Raw genomic sequence first — 21004 nt, forward strand, 5'->3', positions numbered from 1 at the left:
TAATGGTGAGGATGTCAGAAAATTATCTTTGCTAAAATCAAGGGTCTTACACTATACATATAAATATATGAATTTTCTTTTACTTTACTGTATTAACATAGCAATTTTCTATATAAAGGTTTTAAAGATGCATAAAGATTTTAACAATATTTTGACAGAGAAACCATACATTCAATGATAACTTTATATGAAGCTTGGAAGGAATCCCTTTATGGCTCTTGAGAGCTTTTGAACACAAATAACTTTATATTCTAATGTCTAACAAACATTGATATAAAGATATATTAAATGCATCCCATGCAACATGTTAATATCCTTTTGAAACAACATTTTAATAGTTGACAATACTTGTTAGCGCTAGGTTAGAGAGTTTTTTTTTACTCAAAATACAAAACAAAGATTATACAAGGAAAATAGTTAGGCTAGAGTTGACATCAACTTATATATTAGGATGATTGTTAAAACAAATACTTTAACTCGTATTAACTGGATTTTTATGTAGACTTATGTTTTGTGAATCATCTAAATAGATAGAAGAAAACATTTTCAAGAATACATAAATAAGCTTCAAGAATACTTTTGTTATATATAACATAAACTTAAAGACTCTGTGTGTTTATTTTCTAGGTTTCACTTTATAAAATAAAAGAAAGGTTGTAAGATGTTATATTGTCTATCAAACGAAACACTTGCTTCTTACAATATCTATTATTTTTTATAATTCATGGTACTTTGTTGTGATAAATATGTAACCAATTAAACTTTGCTTCAATAATCTTTTAACTAATTAAAAGATTATCTATATAAAAAGAACTCTAATAAGAAAAACAACTTTCTGTTTGCAATGTAGGGTCAAGTTACCAAAACGAAAAACTTACATTAATGTCTTAATTAAAAAAAGCAAAACTTTTAAGTCTTCAGATTCACACAAATATTGAATTCATCAAAATGTATGAATCATTGCTCCAACATCACTTTATCATTATATTCTAAATTATTCTTCATTATCTACTTATTTTTTTTCATCGACTTGCATTTGTGCATCTCGTTCGATGATTTCAAGTTGGAGTCTTACAGGATCTGAACGTTGCTTCCACGCAGCTCCACCTAAATGTCTAGGTTGTTATGCAGGCGTTTGACATCTTATGTAAAGGGTTATGTATCAATTCTACCCCTTCCTTTCTTGATCACTACCATAATCATTCAAGCGCTCGGATAGGATGTGTGTTAGTAATAATTGAACACGATCGGAACTTGTTCCAGTTTTTCGTGGCCTCTTACAAAGTCTTCAAGGATAGTTTTCCAAGATTGTCATTAACAATAAGAGCCACAAACTTTATTTGATGGGGATTATCGGCCTAAGTTTCTCCTTTACTAGACATTAAATCTTACTTGGACTAACTCCTAGGAGTCGACCATGATGAGCCTCAAGGACTTCGCAACTCTTGAAGTTTTGGAGCAACTACTCCCTAAGCTTGTGACCAAAAAGACTGTAAAGTGTTCACGTTTCTAGCATCTCAACTGGGATGCTTATGATAACTTGGATAAAAATTTCCTTTCCATCCAATTTCTATATAGACATTCCCAAAAATGAATGCAACGTGTCAACGAAGGTGGATAGTGTTAATGTTGCTTGTAGTAGAGGTAGGAAAGACAAACTGCCAAGTTGAATGATGTTGAAGTACTAGTAAAAGAAACTGTGTGCTTCTGGATTGCTTTCGAATTATCTAAATAATAAGAACCATACTTCCATGGAGACAACTATGCACTTTTGTTAGGAGCAAGAGCATAAAAAAGAGAGATAAATAAACGAAACAAGAATTTAATGTAATTTAACCTACAAATATCTGAGTATTGTACAACTATGTCCATATTACATTAGAAAGGTTGCTTATACATGTATGTTAAATTAGGTGAGATATTAAAATATATATAAAATTTTGCTTTCTAATTACTAATAAACAGACCATCATACTTTATTTAAATATATTTACTAACTTATATTTTTGTAAACGCTAATAACACCGAAATAATAGGCCTTGAGTCGTTAGAATTAATTACAAGACAAAAAAAACTACTATGATTTTTATATTTAATTAAATAATTAGGCCTATAAGGCTTATAACTTGAAAGATAATTGTAACATATAGTTATTTTAATAAATAATTTTTCAAAAGAGCTCTAAACAACCAAATGTCAGGACCATTAAAATCAACAGTGAGTGGAAGCCAGGTGTAGGTGTAAGGATTTAGAAAATTCAGAAAGTGAAAGACATGTGTGTGTAGCTGATTGGCCGATCGATTTTTGACGGTAGTATATAAGTAAATTTTTCAAACGTTGAATCACTTATGCATGCACCTCTTCTCTCCAAACTTTTTGAGTTTCTCCTCCTTCTCTCTATAATTCTCCTTCTTCTCTCTACAAATTCCCACTTTCTCCTTCTTCTAATAATCATCTAGGCTGTGTTTGAGTTCTTCCTTGGTGGCAAGAGTTTCTCTTTCCATCAATCTAGCTGCTGTGTGAAGTGGGTAAGTAAATTCACTCGTTTGTTGAAGTTTCTGTATTTTCTGATACATGTAAGCATTGTTCAGGTTGCATGTGTTCATCATCCATCTCTCTTTGAATCTGTTTCTGTCTTTGATCATTTGGTTGGTCCCTTTTCACTGATCAGAAATTTTAGTAGGTTGCTGGTTAGTCAAAACGATGGAAGCTTAGGAAGTGCCTAGTTTATTCAAGGTAAGGGAAGCTAGTGATTTAATTATGTTTTTCTGTGTTTGTAATTTCTGTTTGAATACTTGCATGTATGAATAATGGTATGTTTGATTAAATTGTATGCAATGTCTGTGATTGACCGAGACCTGTGAACTGGGTTGGAGTTTTCTACTGTAGAACGTTCGGTCATTTCTGGTTTGGGAAAGAGAGTATGTGAAAGTGTGAGTTGTGAACAGTGTGTAATAGGTTCAGTGGAATAGGTTTAAAATAACTTAGATATCAAGTTTGGAGGTTTAGAAATTAAGAGAAATATCTTGTTTTGGTTTAAGAAGTGTTATTTAGAGTTTTGTTTTGTTGACCGTTCCGCTGTGTTACGTACTCAATCATTAACTGGGTTCGGTCTATTAGAGTTATTATCTATTTATGACCGTTCGGTCTAATCACAGTTTTCTGATATTAAACTAGTGTTCGGTCTGGATAGAGTATCCAATACTCTCTAAGTACTCGGTCTAGTATAAGTGTTTGGTCTAAGTTTTTAAGAGTTTGGTTTGAGCTATGAGTGTGCGGTTTAAGCTCTTCGGGTTGGGCTAAGTTCCTAGTAGTTGGTTTCTATGGTGGTCGGTCAATAATAGCGTTCGGTCATTTTCTTCTGTTTTGTCTCTTATGAACCGTTCGATTCTCTTGGTTGGGTAGTGTGAAGATGTTCGATCTCCAACGTTCACATGTTCCCTTTATTCTATGAATGAAAATATAACTGATGAATGATAGATTATGTTAAATATGAGAATTTTGACTTCTAAATATTATGGAAGAGAATTCCAAGGCGGAATGTCTCGTGTATGGTTATTAAATTGTAAAGAATGAATATGGATATGCTTCATCCTGAAATTCTATGAGTATCACCCTCACATAGAGAGAGGTATTTCATTTGTGAGAATAGCATGAGGTCCTACCACCTCAAGATGTCGAGGTAGGTATTATGGGATTAACCTTGGGTAGTAGCTTGATTGGTGTCAGTTGTTACACTACCACAAGTGCAAGGACGACTGTAGCTACATATTCATACAATCCGGATAGTCAAGTCATAGTGTTCGGTTTATATATATATATATATATATATATATATATATATAGATATATATATATATAGATATATATATATATATATATATATATATATATATATGAATGCTAGTGTTCGGTTTGTATGTGATTAATTGTATTTAGTGTTTGCATGATGTACCGTTCGGTTTCGTATGGATTGAACTTGCATGAAATGTATACATGTGTTTATAATTAAATTACATTAGCTTACCCTACTTTCTCGTTTTGTCTTGTTTTGTCCGTGCGGTTATCTTTTCTTTTGCAATGATCATCATGTGGATGTGAGCAGAAGGCGATGAGTGTTCGGTGGAGCAAGCGTTGGAAAGCAAGGATCTTGTTGCTTAAGTTAGGACCGCTCTGTCATCAGTTGTATATAGTTTTATATTGGACCGTTCGGTCAATAGGCTTAGCTTATCTTTTGTAAACCGATCAGTTTATACAGGGTGTTGTATCACCGTTCGATTTATGTCTATATTTTTGTATCAGACTTATGTTACTCTGTAAAGTTTTTTTTTGTTTTATGGTTATTTTGGATAATTGTACTGTTAAAATACTTTACTAACTCTTGGTGAACTGATCTATCATATTATTATTATATGTGATTAATCTATGATATAATATTATGCTATAGATGTTACACCGAACAAACAAAAAGACAAACAATTTCACAAAAGTTATTCATAAGCCTTGAAAAGATTTAAAAACTTACTCATTATCATATTCTAAAATGATAATCCAGTGTAATAATTTAGATTTCAAAATAGATGTGCAGTTTTATCCTTTATGTTTTAATTTATTAAAACAAGTTTTAAATAAATTAAAATTACTTAAACTAACCAAGTCAATTTTTGGACTCTTATTTTAATTTGTTAAAACGGCGATTTAATCGATTAATTTTATTAGTAATTGAAATTAATATATTAAAATTGACAAATTTAAATCTATATCATTCATTCTTTACAAAACTAGCTATTTGAAATGCGAGGGAAGGGAAAAGAGACTGCATAAGCAGATTATAAATTTAGTACGTAGAAGCTAGTTTTGTTAAAACAGTAGATGTAGCAATTAAAACACTTAGATAGAGAAAATCCAAGCATTCAGAGTATTTAGGTGAATATTACATCAAAGTGATATTGCTTTATGAAAAACTCTACAATATCAAAGCAGATGTATTCAGAGAGAAACTAAAGAAACAAATCATTAAAAATGTCAAAAAGCATCTCAAATCAGTAATGGCATATTTTGAGTGAATGTAGGAACCTCACTGCTACAACTCCTTTTTCCATTCTCTTAAGGCAGAACAAAGAATTTTACAGAAACAAATAATAAATATAAACTTTAGTATGAACATATGGTAATTACAAAAAACGTATTCTCGTTGAAACATAACATAATTAATGAAAAAGGTTCTAGATAAACTGGTGACATGAACGTCCTATAGAGAAAATAGTGCATACAGTTTGTATATGTCTATCTGCTGCTTCTTAAATATTCTTTAATACATACAGAAGCAAATTTTAAAAATTGGCAACACGGTACCTTTAGGCACAGTCTGCCAAAAACATCCTTATCAAAAACACCTAGAGAGATTACTGGATTATCTATGTCATTTCAAGCAAGACATGGATTATCTATGTCATTTCAAGCAAGACATGGATTATCTATGTCTTAACTTTGGGCCACCAAGACTCTCTTAAATTTTAATTTTATTGTAATATTTTTTAATTTTATTATTATCTTTCTGTAATGACTTTATGAATTAATAAAATACCTTTTATTTTGTTTATTAATTTCTTTACTTCTATTCGTGTTGATTTGTTCTTAGTATGCTCAAAATTTAAATCATACTCCATGAATTATAACTTTATTGTACTTTTAGACCACAAATCATATATCACATTTTCAACCATTAATTTTATTTTAATCATTTCTTCGTCTGATGATAGATTACAACAATACTATAATCGATTATCAAACACTATAATTCAAATTTCAGCATTGATAATCAATTATTATAATGGTGTAATGGATTACTAGTGAAGTTATGGACTCTCTGCATTAGTTTAGTACTCTGTAATTAATTACAGTTGCGTGTAATCAATTGCCCATCACTGAAAACATGTGTTAGAGTGAGTTTCTATGTAAAACCTATATTCATTTATCTATATTCAATAAATTCATATATTAAACTCTACGGTAAAATTTACTTTTTCTTTTGTTTTGGAGGGAATGTTTTTTCTGTTGAAATTTGTGTATCGCAACTGTTTGACAAAATGAATGAATGAAGACTTTTCGCGTTGTTTATGCTTCTGACTATAGGAATTAATTTTTGTTGTTCTGTCACTTTCATGTCATGATCATTAGGTGCTAGAGTTAAGGCATCGTGATTCAATTTTTTGGATTCCGTTTGTTGTGTTCTTGTCCTGGTTTGTTTTCCTTTCGGCTGTTTGGTGAAATGTGTGGCTAAAACAGAAGTTTCATTACTTTCTCTTCAGCATAGCATACAAAGTCCTTTTTTTCCTTTGAATGTTTTAATGGTATTTGTTTGGGTAGGTTGGGATGGCGAGTGAGAATGATGCAGTGAAGAAAGCAATGATAGTTGATGCTCGGGCTAGAAACATTAGTCCCAATGTGAGGTGCACGGAGTGTGGGAGTCAATCCATTGAGGATTCTCAAGCAGACATTGCCATTTTGGTAGAAAGGTGTTTTTCTATGCACTTTTACCTTCTGATACGGGTGTCGTACTCATTAATTGTTTCCTTAGTGTCAACTGAAACATGATTCTCTTAGTGTGTTTATTTTGTGTTTCATTCAACTACTTGTTTGGAACTTCAAATGGCTTCTAAGCTTGAAATAATTAGGAGAAGGGACTGAAATTAATTGGTGCATAAGGGTGGCGTCTAATATCAGATTGTTGTTTTTTGTTTGCAAATTGAAAATTAACATCGACCACCGAAATTCTTTTTTTATGTAAATTCTAGAATGAGTTATCAAATATCAATGTGTCATTTGGATGCAATACTTTTTAACCAGCTTTCCCTTCTGGTAACAAGTAAACTTTTACGGAGGAATGAAATATTCTTTCTTGTTTGCTTGCATAGTTTATCTTCTTTGAGGCTTACTTTGGCTTTCTGTCAATTAAATGCCTGCCAATTTTCATTCCTGCAATCCACAAGAGGAAAAGAAAAAAAAAAAAGAAAAAGAAAAATTCCCCTTACTGATTTAATTGAATACACAGTTTGTAAAGCTTCATTTGCTTTGATCAAAGCCTTTTGTTTTTTGTACCCTTCATTGTCATTAACTTGAATTTTTGTCTTGATGAAGCAACAAAAAATTAAACAGAATATGCCAAGCTTGTGATGGAATTTAGGGCGTGTGAAATAACTGATTTTCCTATGTTATGTAGAACATATATTTTAAGATTTTGAAGTTTCTTGCCTAGTTTTATGTCCGTTTTTGTTCCATTTCTATTCAGAATTTCTTTAAAATGAAAAAATAGCCATGTCTACTAGCAGTTTTTGAAAGTGAGCCTTGTTTCTATCAAACAAACCTTAAGCACTTGTACTGTTTCTCAGTTAATTCATGATGAAATTGGGGCTGGAAAGAGTGACAAGGAAATCTACAAGAAGCTTGAGGACGATTTTGGAGAGACTGTGCTCTATACGCCCAAGTTTGAAATGCAAACAGCAGCTTCGTGGTTATCACCTGCAAATTTTTTTTCTAGAGGACTGAAAGGACTCGAGTTTGCTTTTTTCTTTAATGTAGTTTAAATTTTGCTGATTCCGAAAATATGTTCTTTCAAATAGGTCCTAATTAATTGCTGTTGCAGCTACAGGAGGATGGGCTTACAAGAAGCATAAACAAAAGACTAATGTCCATATCATGGCTCTGGACCTTGTTAGAGGTGTTTTATTGACCCTAAAAGAGAAGCAGACAATGTTTGATATCCTTACGCTACCTCCTTCACAGGGAGCTAGAACACCCTTCTGGTGGAGAGGAGATGATAAGGTCAATGATCATGTTGACCATCTACTATTATGACTTGAAGAAAACCTTTGATGTGGTACATGTTTGTGACAGTAAGTTTCACTTTTATGTTAATCCACAAATTTTCCAGCCTGGGATTGTAATACCTCCTTGGATAGAACCTAGTTTGAATCAATAAACAAACATAATTGGAATGTGTGTATGAATAAATATCTATTTTAGAGATTGATAGAATTTATTTTAAATGGTTTAACTTAAAGTGGATTTTAAGTCTAATTCAATTTCACAAAACTGATTTATAAGGCGAGATTTGCATATGCTTATATATTTTAAATTGACCTTATCTCTAGTCCATGTGAGACTTTCAAACATAATTGAAATGAATACCTAAAATAATTTCAACCATAAACTTTTGTTGGAAGGAGTAAATAGTGGGTGAAATTGATTATGAAATTAAAACAAACATGTCCCTAGTTTATTTATGTTTTAAGGATTCAAAGGAGTTGTAACTTATCTAGTCTTATGCATTCATACGTCTCAAAAAGGCAATATTGAAAGACAGAAGGCTAGACTTGTTGTTGAAGGTTTTACTTTAAAGGATGACGTTGATTACAAAGAGACATTCTCTCCTATTTCTAAGAAGGACTCTTTTTGAGAATTATTTTGGATTTGGTGACTCATTATGATTTAGAGTTTCATCAAATGAATGTAAAGACTCTCTTTCTAAATGGTGACTTAGAGGAAGAAATATATATAGATCAACTTGAGGGGTTCATTTCCACAGGAAAGGACAATATGGTATGTAAATTAAAGAAATCAATATATGGACTAAACTAGGCTTCTAAACAATGGTATCTTAACTTCAATGATACTAACTATTATGTCATATGGTTATGTAGAAAACACCAGTGTCCAATATGAATTAATTTTGGGAGTCCAATATGAGTTAATTTTGATATGAATTTGACACTTATCTTACTTTTACTATGTTAAGCTTTTATTAAATTCATCCTAATTTAGTTTGTTTTGTAGTTTCCAACACCATATCAGAGTCAAAGTGGAAAAACAATGAAACTGGATGAATTTTAAGGAATTGTGATCAAAACAGTTATTAATGCAGCTGAGTGGTAAAATTGAAGCTTAGCCAGAAAAAGTAAACTCTTTGGAAGAGAAAACCTCAAGCACTAAAACCTGAGGCTAAACCATGAAAACTCCTTAAAGAAATTATCTCAGGAGTTGAGCACCAAATCATGAGGTTGGGCCATAAAAGCAAACCCACATAAGACGGAAACCTTTTGTTGTTAAGTCATAAGTGCACTATTGAACACTACCCTAGACAATTTATAAAAATGTTGTATCCATATTTTAGTAAAAAAATTTGGGAGATTTAGAGAGACATTTTTAAAGAGCTTTTTAAACACACTTTCTCTATACTTATTATATACCTTTAGAGAGGGAGAAAAGGCATGGCTATCAAAAGCATTACAAAGTTTATATCCTTTATGATAAGTGAAACCTCTCTTGTGTTGAAGCTAAGACGTAGCCTTTGAAACTTTTTTGTACAGGTGTTATTGTATTTATTAAAGTATGTTTTTATTACATGTTTGTGAATTAATGTATGCTTGTTATTGCATGAACTAATCAGTCATCTTATTTCACTAGCTTGGGATTGAGTGATAACTCATTCCAAGTTGTGGTTCAACTGATTCTCTTCTTGCTTTTGGATGTTAGAAATAAATCTAAGGCTCTACCTTATTATAGAGTCTTGATCTTAATGTGAGTGTTCATTCAAGCAGTCACTAAAGAACCATGATAAAGTTCAATAATCTTAGGTTTTAGGTATTAGGAATGGAACTAAGGTTACCTTTAAAGAGAACTCTCAAAACATGAATAATTACATCTTTATAAATATTTATCGGATTGGTGCAAGAGAGGGAAAATCTTTTATATTCAAATATCACAATGGATCTAGGTAAATTCTTAAATCCTTCTAATAATATATTTTGTGAAAATCATAAATCCTAAAATTACAATAAATTAGAGTAATTTCTTGAATTGATTAGAATGTTTGAAACTACAAATTTACACATATATAATTTAAAATATTAAATCCTTTAATCTTGCTTATAAAAACAATTTTTTGTTTGGAAACCATATTTTTCTTAATTGAAGCAACACGTGATATCCCCCAAAAACATTATTAATTTTAGATTTATTTGAGAACGGATTTTTCTATATTCAAATTTAATATTCTTCCATGAAATATTTTATCTTTCTTGTTTTTTTTATCAGTTACACAATTATATTTCAATTAAAAAAGTCACTCAAATGAAAAAAACTAGATTAAGATAGTTCAAGTAACATATAAAGTTCAAAATTTATGAATATAAAATAAATATAACTGAAAAGTTGTTAAACAATTTTTCAACGTAGATTTATCAATAAAAATAGTTAACATTTCATACCTATGGTATAAAATGACAAAAAAAAAGTCATCTATCAAAGGGTGAAGTCTAACCAAACGAATCAATCATTCAAAATAAAAAGATCATATTTTTTATTAAAAAAAAGGCATTTATATGTCATGTTTAACATAAAGAAAGATAAAAAAGTTGAACACAGTTGGTTGGTAACTAAGATTCATTGTTGGAAATTTTATTTCAAATTATACATACATATAGAATTATCAAAAAGGACAAAAGCTAGTTTGATAATCTGTGTCTGAACTTGAAAGAAATGAGTTCATTACTATTAGTTGGGAGACACTGTAACCAAAATAAATCTGTGGGAAAAAGGAAGAAAAAGAAGAAGAAAACTCAAAGTTCTGTATATGAGCATTGGGCATGGTATGGCGAACAAGAAACACCATGAACTTGCATGATTATTACAACCATGTCACAAGTAGTAAAGCAGAAGAAGAAAAGTGAAGGTGTGTCATGTTAGACAAAACATGTTGGTCCTACAACAAAACACACAGAATTGAAGAAGGTACTTTCTCACCAATGACTCTCTCACTCATTTCTCATGAATCACACACACATAGTGGCAGCTAATGAACATTTGTCCCTCTGAAAAAACAAAAGGAATAAAGGTATAAGCAAGCAGAGGAACCAAGCTGCACATGATGCAAGCAATTGTTAAAGTGCTGAAAGAAACCCTAAAAAAGATGTTACATCACATCTCTTTCTTTGCACTGCCATCATCTTGTTCCTACCATCCATACAAACCTCATTCTGTTTCCACCCCTTAGATAGTGACTTCAGCTGCATGCACTGCAAAGGTAATAGTACTATTTATACATACATTATGAATACATATTATATATATATATATATATATATAGCCTTTTTTTATTCAGCTTGTTCAGTTAATAAGATGTATATATAGTTGCAGCAGAATGACACTGTGAACCTGAATTTCACAGAAAAAACAAAAACATTATGGTGCTTTGCTTTTGTTCTGTCTTTTTTTTTTTGTTTTTTTTTTCAGTTTACTAGATTTGTGGTGTTAATTCAAAAATCAACACCAATCAGTATTGTCTCCTTACGACACAGAAAAAAAAAGTTAGAGATAAATATGAACAAATTTTAACTGTTCCTTTTTACTAGCATCCTAAAAATACACTTTAGTTCATTGAAATTTGTTTTGTTATTTTCTCTCACTAGTACAAAATGTGCTTTTAAACTCGCACAATAGATCTCGGTTTATACCAAACCGCTGTCTATTCAGACACGGTGGCAGTTTTGTAATTAACGAGACCTTATAGGCCTCGGTTCAGATTTGACCGGTGCCAAAAAGGGTTACCACTTCGGTTGTAAAAGCAACCGGTGCCTAATGAGTGGTTTCTGACACAATTTCTGACGCAGTTAAGAGAAACCCGAGGTAAAAGGAGTATACTGCACCGGTTGATAAGAAGAACCGAGGCGTATAAGCCTCTACTACCTCGGGCCCAAAAAAACCGAGGCATATAAGCCTCTTATTTCTCCCCAGATTTTCCCCAAACACGCGAAGACCTAGCCCCCACCCCTCGCGCGCCTCGCTCGCCTCCCTCCCCTCCCTCCCCTCACTCTCGCCCTCCCTCGCTCTCAGTCTCGCCTCCCTCGATCTGGCCTCCCTCCCCTCGGTCTCGCCTCCCTCCCCTCGGTCTCGCCTCCCTCGGTCTCGGTCTCGCCTCCCTCGGTCTCGGTCTCGCCTCCGTCGGTCTCGGTCTCGGTCTCGCCTCCCTCGCTCTCGCGCTCCCTCCCCTAGTGTATCTCCTTTTTCATTTTCCAGAAACGCTCTTCTTTCCTCTCGCAGAGCAAAAGCAGAAACTCTCGCAGTGGTGTTGAAAGCAGAGGGGACGCGATGGTGGCTCGCCGATCTAAGGGTTGAACGAATCGCGGTGGTTTCTGTGGAGGCGAGGTGGCGGCTAGGTCACAGCGAGACGGCAGCGAGGCCGCGGCGAGACGGTAGCGAGGTGGCGGCGAGGTCCCGGTGAGGTCGCGGCAAGGGCGTATTTTTGCTTCTGAGATTTGCTTCTGGGATTTGCTTCTGAGATTTGCATCTGAGATTTAAATCTGAGATTTGCTTCTGAGATTTGCTTCTGATATTTGGTTCTGTATTTTTGAGATTTGATTCAGGGAAGAAAAATTCAATAACTCTTTTCCTTGGACCGTTTTGTTTTGCTTGAACTGTGCTTGAATTCTGGACTGTTCTGGACTGTTTTTCTTAAACTGTGCTTGAATTCTGCTTGGACGGTAGACTGTGCAAGGAAGAGGGGGGACTGTGCAAGGAAGAGGGATGTGGAAGGAAGAGGGACTGTGCGGACAAAAAAAACATGTTGTTGCCTCGGTTATTTAAGAACCGAGGCATAATCCCATATTGTTTTAACCCGGTTCAGAACCGAGGCATAAAACCGCTCCTTTTTTACCTCGTTCGTATACGCCTCGGTTGCAGAACCGGTGCCTATAAGCAAAATTAACCGATGCAATTTCCCCTTCCTGTACTAGTGTCTTTCTTATTTTTATACGTTAAATTTCAAGGTATTATAGGGGTTTTTTAAAATTTGATTAGTAAAATTAAATGATACTAATTTGCTGGTTCATTTTACTTGTGTTTCAGTTTGGAAGAATAATTAGATTGTTGAATGGACATAAGACTATAACTGAAAAAAAATATTATGAATAATAATTTACACTAACTAGTTTCTGGTTTAAATCTCATTTTCTATAATTTATTGGAAGTCTCACATGAATTAGAGATAAAATCAAATTATAATATATGAGTGAGTGTACAAACCTCACCTTACAAGCGTACTTTATAATATAATTAGTAATTCATCCATAAAATCATTTTTTTCAAACGGGAAAGATATACAGAGTTAAACTCTTAAACCAATTTACTTAGACTAAAATTGATTAATTTATCACATTAACACTCAAGTGATAAAGTATAATTACCATATATGTAATATATATAAGGGTTAAATATGTTTTTAGTCCCTAAACTATTGGTCGTTTCTGGTTTTCGTCCCTCTTTCAAAGTAAGGTACGATTTGGTCCTCAATCTTTTCGAAACTTTGGTTTTAGTCCTCGAAAACTAACACCGTTAAATATGTACTGACGTGGCTAACGGTAGACTGACACATGATTTTTTTTAAGTGTTTCTCACTCTTTCTCCCCTTCTCTCTCTTCCTTCCATCTTCCACCCAACTTCATCCCTGGTTCCGTTTTTCTGATATTTATTAGCAGTTATGTTAATTTCTTTGGAAAGTTACTGTTTTTAAAAGTATCCTTCTGTTAAAAATCATTGGATTCCTCTCCCTTCAACTTGAGTGAGTTACGTTTCTTCTACCAACCAACATATCCTAACCAATTGTGTTTACAAATTTCCAAATATCTGCAGGTTCCCTTGAGTGTTACATTAACATGGATATATGCGTCGTTTCTAACAGCTGGGGGAGCATATAACTACAAAGGATGCAATGGGGTTTCTCGATTTTCCATTTCAGGACTTGCATAATCATGGTCGTAGTATCTCTGGTTGCTTCTGTGGATTCAGTAAGTAAATTATTTAAATGCTTGTAAATACAAATATTAGCTGAATGGTACTATGAATCCCACGATTATAAAACTAATGTAATATCCTGTATTTTCCATGAGAACATGATCAGAAACTAAAATTGTGAGTAAGTGAATGACAAGTTGGTTTTACAGGTTGGAACTTATCATTCTGCATCTCTGCGAGTCAATTTGAGGCCTCCAACTCCAGGAGTGGTGAGTCGAGGAATTGCATTGGAGGGTTTGTGTAGTATATTGGCTGGTCTTTGGGGTTCGGGAACTGGCTCGACCACCTTGACAGAAAACATTCACACAATTGACACAACAAAAGTGGCAAGTCGGAGGGTGGTGGAACTTGGAGCAGCTTTCATGATTCTCTTTTCCTTTATGGGTAAAGCAACAAAGCATTGATATGCAGACTCAAAAAGATGTAACCAGGGATGAAGTTGGGTGGAAGATGGAAGGAAGAGAGAGAAGGGGAGAAAGAGTGAGAAACACTTAAAAAAAATCGTGTGTCAGTCTACGTTAGCCCGAAAAGATTGAAGACCAAATCGTACCTTACTTTGAAAGAGGGACGAAAACCAAAAACGGTTTAGGGACTAAAAACATATTTAACCCTATATATAATTGTTTTTCAATATAGTAATCAATTTTCTTTTCCACCCAAATCCGAATTGAATTGGATAAGGCTAAAGACACGGTTTGAATCACATGTAGAACCCCACACACGTCACACATGCCAAATAGAAAAAGTTTCGAAACCAAGTACATGCATGTGCCTTATCACTTTATACATATAGAATGTACTAAAATACGTTGATACGCATCTAATAGTGAATTATGTATAATAAAATTGTTATTTTATTATAATAAATCTCTCTAAAAATATTAGTTGTTAAATAGTGTAAACTATTTTATGCAAACTAGTATAAGCTTGGAATATTTAATTGACAAGAAAAATATTTATTGAAAAATTGGTAAAATATTTAATCAAAGTAACATTTAGGAAATTTACAAATTACAATCAATTTTTTATATTTTGTATAGTCAGATGCATATTTAGATAATGTATTTCTATATTTTAAAGTGGACAATTTTTTAGATGTAGTAGTTGATATTAATAGTATTATTTTAATGAATTTAAAGTTAGAATATTAGCAAAATCTTCTGTAAAAAATATTTCTTTCAGTATACTTAATAGTTTTATATAATTCAAATTTTTAAATTATTTTTAAAGACAAAATTTGAAAATAGATGTATTATAATTAGGATTGATTAATGAAATGAAAGTGTGAGATTTATATGTAAGTGGAGGTAAAGGAAATATAGAAAATGGGAATAAGAGTAATTAAATGGATGTGTGTGAGAGAATGGAGAAAGAGAAGATTAGATTGGTGTGCTGCGATTTGATCAGTTTGATGCAGGGAATGTGCAGAACATGGTGTACATTTGATGCTGCCTCACTGTCCCCCCTTTTTCACATGCTTTCTCTTCCTCAAAGATCAAGCAACCCATTCTCTCTCCTCACGTGCCACCCATGTGCTCTCTCTCCATCTTCTTCCTCTAACCAAGCCTTGCTGGCCCATATCATCTCCACATGCACTCTTTAGGCTTCAACACAACACCCTCTTTTCTATGCTCAACTACCCTAAAACCCCTTTCATCTTTATTAACTCAAATTCCCTTTCTTTTTTTATTTCTTTGGGAAAGTTCATTTTTTTTTTGTTAACATATAATATGAAGAAATAAAGTTCTATTTTACCCTAATTTTTTTTAAGAGTATGCTTTTTATGGAAGAGAAGCTTCCTTTGTGTGGTGCAATTTGTGAATGATCTCCCGTATTATCTTCTTCTTTTATCATGAATCCTTTTCACCATTTGTTTAAGAGTTTTGTCCACCATCGATAGTGCCAAAATAGTAGTAGCACAAAAGGTACAATTCTTCAAATATCTTATTGTCTCAAATAGTACTCTTGATTTTTAGATTTAGCTCACCTTAATTCAACACCTATTGATGTTGCCTATAACCTTTTCAAATCTAAATCCCAATATTATACTTAGGGGTAGAGTTGATTGTGGCATATAAATAGTTCACGTGCCAACATCACAATTCACTATAAGTCACAACTTTTTTCTTCCTCAAACTTATCTCTTACAATACATGTTAAATAGATTTACTCATATCTTACCTTCCATCATCTTTTATTCAAAATTATTTGAAAAATATCATATATCAAAATCTAGATATTTTTTGTTTTGTGTTTCTTTTGGTTTAATACGTGAAATTTTCTAGATTTTGATACATGATATTTTTAAATAATTTGACATGTGATATCTACTGTATGTATGACTTTTTATAAATGTTATTAATTTTAATTTAATATATAAAATGATAATTTGACTCTATTTAATAAACATTAAAACTCAGTTAAATAAAAACAAAATATAAAAATAACAATGAATTGTAAACTTAATTATAAAAACTAAGTTACTAACTAAATGTTAAAATAAAAAGGTGCAGTGTCATTGTGTTATTTGTTAAAGATATCAAATTCACACTTTGGATGATGAATTTGTGTTTAAGTGAATTGAATGGAACCTAAGCATGATAATTTGGAATTAGGGTTTGATCATTCAATAATTTATATACATGCTTTTTAATGCATACCATGCAATGAACCTAAGCAAATCCTTGTTATAAAATTATTTGCAATGTATGATAGTTCTATCAAAGAACAAATTAATTGACCCCAAAATAATAATAACAATCGATTGTACTTTCTAGAAACATCGTCTATATAGTATATTCCATTGAGAAGAAGGAAAAGAACAACTTTGATTTTCAGTTTGAGATTTGAGAGAGCTTGCATGGTCAAAACAATGGGAGTGGGAAAATCACAAAAGCCATAGTAAAAGAAATTGAAAAAGGATGGCACAAATCAAAAGCTACCACCACATGACATGATACTTTGAGAGGTACAATGAATATTTTGAAATCAAAAACATATGCCCACCAAAGTTTACCACTAAAATACAAAAAGTGATGTTCAATCTCAACACACATTTTAATTTTTAAACCTCAACCAATTGAGGTTTTCAAACGTGTGATATTTTGATCCCTTTATCAATTGTTAAATAATCAATAACCTTTACCATATAATCTATATATACATTAGTGTTACTCATTTATATTTTTAGTTTATTAAATATCATACTTACGATGGACAAAGATATCATTATATGACTATTAAGGAGGTATTTTTAATAAATTTGGATTTTTAATTTTTTTTACTATTTATCTACTATCTTCAAAATACATGAATGTTTTAAAATATATTAAGAATTTGTTTAATATATTAATATTAGTATATATTTTAAAAATTCAGTTAAAAAATCCCAAACTCTATTATTGGCTGGCGTGTGAGTGATATTTGATTTTTTTAAAAATAAAAATTACAAGGGGATTTTTTCTTAAGTTAAGATATAATGTATTTATTTTTAAAAAGTAATGTAATGTAATTGATGTGAGAAGAAATGATAAGAAGGGTAAAATGGTAATTAAGAACAATGTGAAGTTCCCGGGACCTTCACATGTGCCGTTACAGAAGGGCAGGCTTTTCTGCCTCTCTGGCTCGCAAGTTGTGCCTCTCTTCTTCCCGCTTTCTCTTTTTTCATTTGGGGGCACATGTGAAATCACCAAAATAGCCTTCTTTCATGGAAATATCACATTCTTTATGTCCCTTGGTCCCACTCTTTTTCTAATGCTAACAATGCATGTTTCACCAAAGGAGGAGGATTTATTGCCATGGACCTTATATATTTGGTTGGTTGGGACAAGAAAAATAAAAAATTCTACAAATTAATTTCATGCTAACAATGCATGTTTCACCAAATTAGGGGTTATACATACATGCTTCAATTGTGCAACTTCTTGATGTGATTTTCTTAAGAAAAATTATGTAACAACAAAAACTTGACACCTAATGTTTTTGGATCTTATCCGTTATTGGCACATGATCAATTGGCATATGATGTTTGTTTTTTAACCTATTCTAAACAAATTTGGCCATCAAGGAAAAAACCAGTGGCATTTTCGTAATAACCAACACCATCCAGTGGCAATCTCTTTAATCCTCAGTACTTAAACCCAGAACCCCCCCTCTTCTGTCATCACCAAAAACTGTAACAAAAAAAACACAACACAACCAAAGTTACCTAAACCAAACCCATTTTTTTTTTCTTCTGTTGCCATGACCACAACCACAAGGCATAGTTACAAACTCTCTCTCAAAAGAGCCACAAAGAGAACAAGAACAACAAGAAGAAGGAGAAGAAGCCACCCACTTAGCCAAAATCTCATCACCACAATTGACCCCTCCAACCATGAAAAGTGCCACAAAAATTCCCAGAAACTGTCACAAAAGCTTGAGGCTTTGAAGAACCTCATTCCCACAACGAACACCGAAGAAGAGGCTGTGAAACCAGACCAGCTGTTCAAGGAAACCGCAGATTACATCGTGTTGCTGCGGACACGTGTGGTGGTGCTGCAGAAACTCATTGAGTATTATGGGAACAACAGCACCCAGAACGATGAACATGCTCTGTTGTTATAGTAGCTTCCCTTTTACTCTCTTTTATTCTTTTGGGGTTCTTCTAAATGTTTTTGTTTTGTCCTTTCGTTAATGAAAAAGAAAAAGCAAAGATCTTTGGTCTTCTGGGGTTATTTATTTTTTGGGGTTTATGATTTTTATTTTCACTAGATTCGAGTAGGGACTATGGTAGAAGAGAAATTTCAATGGGGAAATGAGGAAGGAAAGGTTGAGAATTTCAGAATTTGTAAAGGAAATCCAATGCATGTAATGTAACCATTTTTATTCTATTTTTCTTTTTATGTTTCTTTATCTGACATTGAATGGTTTTCTTCAATCTTCTTCCCTCATGTTAAAAGGCAAAATTTCCATTATAAATTATAGATATTTTAACAATCATGCTAGCTGTTTGTTGCAAATGGGTCAAATGGGAATTTTAAGCACTTTTTTCTTTGATTAAAACATTGATTAGAGGTAATTATAGTGTACTCATTTCTGAATAAACTCTTTTGTTTTTCAGAACAGTTGTTCTGGTTTTCTTTTGGCAGCAAGTATGCCAGGAACACATGGAGTTTGAATTTGATGCCTACACTGTTACATTTAGATGACTCATCTTTGGAAAAATTAAACTTGGTAATAGCTGGTGGTTATTATTACACTGGAATAGTTACACTCTGTTAATACAAATCATTGAACTAAATGTAGGTGTCTAAGTACTTTTATTACTGTTCTTTAATTAGGGTTAACTTTTTTCTGATAATCATTGAACTAAATACCAGAAATCTACATTCAATGTAAGAAAATCTTCTCACAGTTAAGAGTCAGAATTGTTTGCTTACAAATCAAGTTAAACATTAATTCTAACTGGAAAATTACTATTAAAAGAAGTGTCTTTAAGTTTTGAACAGTTTTGAATTTGAAAATATTATGACTAGTATATGATTAAAAAAGAGTAAAATATTTTCTTAGTTTTGCAAATAATTATAAATTTTACATTCAGCTCTTAACATTTTCTTTTTACATTTGATAAATAAAATATTTACAAATTTAAGATTTGCTTTTTTTTCTCATGTGATTCCTTTTAGTAATTTTTTAGATATTTTTGGGATTCTTGAAATGTTATACCAATTTACATGCTTTGTGAAATAATACAAATAATATAATGATAAGTGTTCAGTGCTGAGCAAGTGACACGCACAGAGTCTTGAAAAAGGAGAATTTTAAATTTAACTTAAATCTTAAAAAAGAGAATTAAATTATGCTTTTTGTCCTTACTTTTACAAGGAAATATTAATTTACTTTTATTTTTTTTATGTGTTTCAGTTATATGTCTATTATTGTCCTTTTTTTTCTTAAAGTTTTAAATTAGCGGTATTGAATCTTAATTATGATTTTTCTTCCACTTTTTTGTTTGAGCAAGTGAGGTATGTTTTTATTGGATCTTAATTTTGATTTTTTTTTTCTACTTTCTGGTTTGATTTTGATTGAGTGAGGTATGTCTTTGAACCACTCCTTTATATTGGATATCAATTCTAGTTTTAATTTTTTCACTTCTTTTTATGTCTTTCAATTATTTTTGTTTGTTTTGAACATATAATAAAATGGAGAATGCAAAAAGCCTATTGTTTCGTCTTACATGGTGGTGAGTGTAACACTCATTTATCATTATAGAGAGAAATCAATATTAAAAAGAACAAGAACACGTCAAATAATAGATAAAAACAACTTTGAAGTTCTCCTAAATATAAGATAAAATATATAGAAACTATTATATGGTCTTTCTGTTATATATATATATATATATATATATATATATATATATATATATATATATATATATATCAAACACATAATATCTAATGGAGTTCATCCAGTACTTAATAATGACATAAAAAAAATGGTTTATCACTTCATGATAATATTATCATATGTCTTAATAAAAAAAGAAAAAAATAGGTGTTATAAAGTCTTCAAGGTTCAAACAATTTATACAAAATAACATAATATAAGAGTAGTTATAGCTCATGATTTCTATATCTGTGTTCTTCTAACATTGAGTTTTTGTCACATGTTTGGTCTACTTCGTGATGGGTTATTTAATGGACGAATTGTGACAAAAGACTATAGTTGATTACTTGTTAAATGATTAAGTATAAGGTTGTGATGATTGGTTTGCTTGATATGTGATGATTGAGTACAAGGTTGTGATGCTTCTTTGGTTAGTAAGATGATTAAGTAGAATGTTATGTTGCTTTTATTGGTGACATAAATGGGTGCATTTAAGTTTTGGAGTTGTTGGGGGATGTAGGTCCATATAGTTGACATGATGTAGTTGAGTTTAAGTTTGTCTAATATGCTTGGTGGCAATTGCATTTACCTACAAACGTGACATCTTTTGCATAATCCCCACTTTTCTTAGTTATGTCATCCTTCTTTATCTCCTGATCTTTTAATCTTCTTTGGTCTTCCTAACAATATTCTTTTATTTGGGGACAAGACATCAGGAAATGAAATAATCTCCCACAATTTGTGACTGTTGATCGGGAATATGATTGATGTGTAGATTTCTTCGTAT

The 21004-nt window shown here is 32.0% G+C and overlaps 1 protein-coding gene and 1 pseudogene across 1 annotated transcript; both read left to right on the forward strand.

Moving 5' to 3' along the window:
• The first annotated feature begins 6121 nt into the window (after positions 1 to 6121).
• On the forward strand, positions 6122 to 8003 carry LOC124849066 (cytochrome c-type biogenesis CcmH-like mitochondrial protein pseudogene; annotated as a pseudogene).
• A 9990-nt stretch (positions 8004 to 17993) lies between these two features.
• LOC124849063 (uncharacterized) lies at positions 17994 to 18741 on the forward strand. The gene has a single exon (XM_047326916.2). The coding sequence runs from the start codon at positions 18091 to 18093 to the stop codon at positions 18451 to 18453; it is 363 nt and encodes a 120-aa protein (XP_047182872.1). The 5' UTR covers positions 17994 to 18090; the 3' UTR covers positions 18454 to 18741.
• The last annotated feature ends 2263 nt before the right edge of the window (positions 18742 to 21004 follow it).

This window comes from Vigna umbellata, chromosome 4, assembly GCF_029865625.1.
Source record: "Vigna umbellata cultivar VRB3 chromosome 4, Vumbellata_1.0, whole genome shotgun sequence".
Classification (NCBI taxonomy): Eukaryota; Viridiplantae; Streptophyta; class Magnoliopsida; order Fabales; family Fabaceae; genus Vigna; species Vigna umbellata.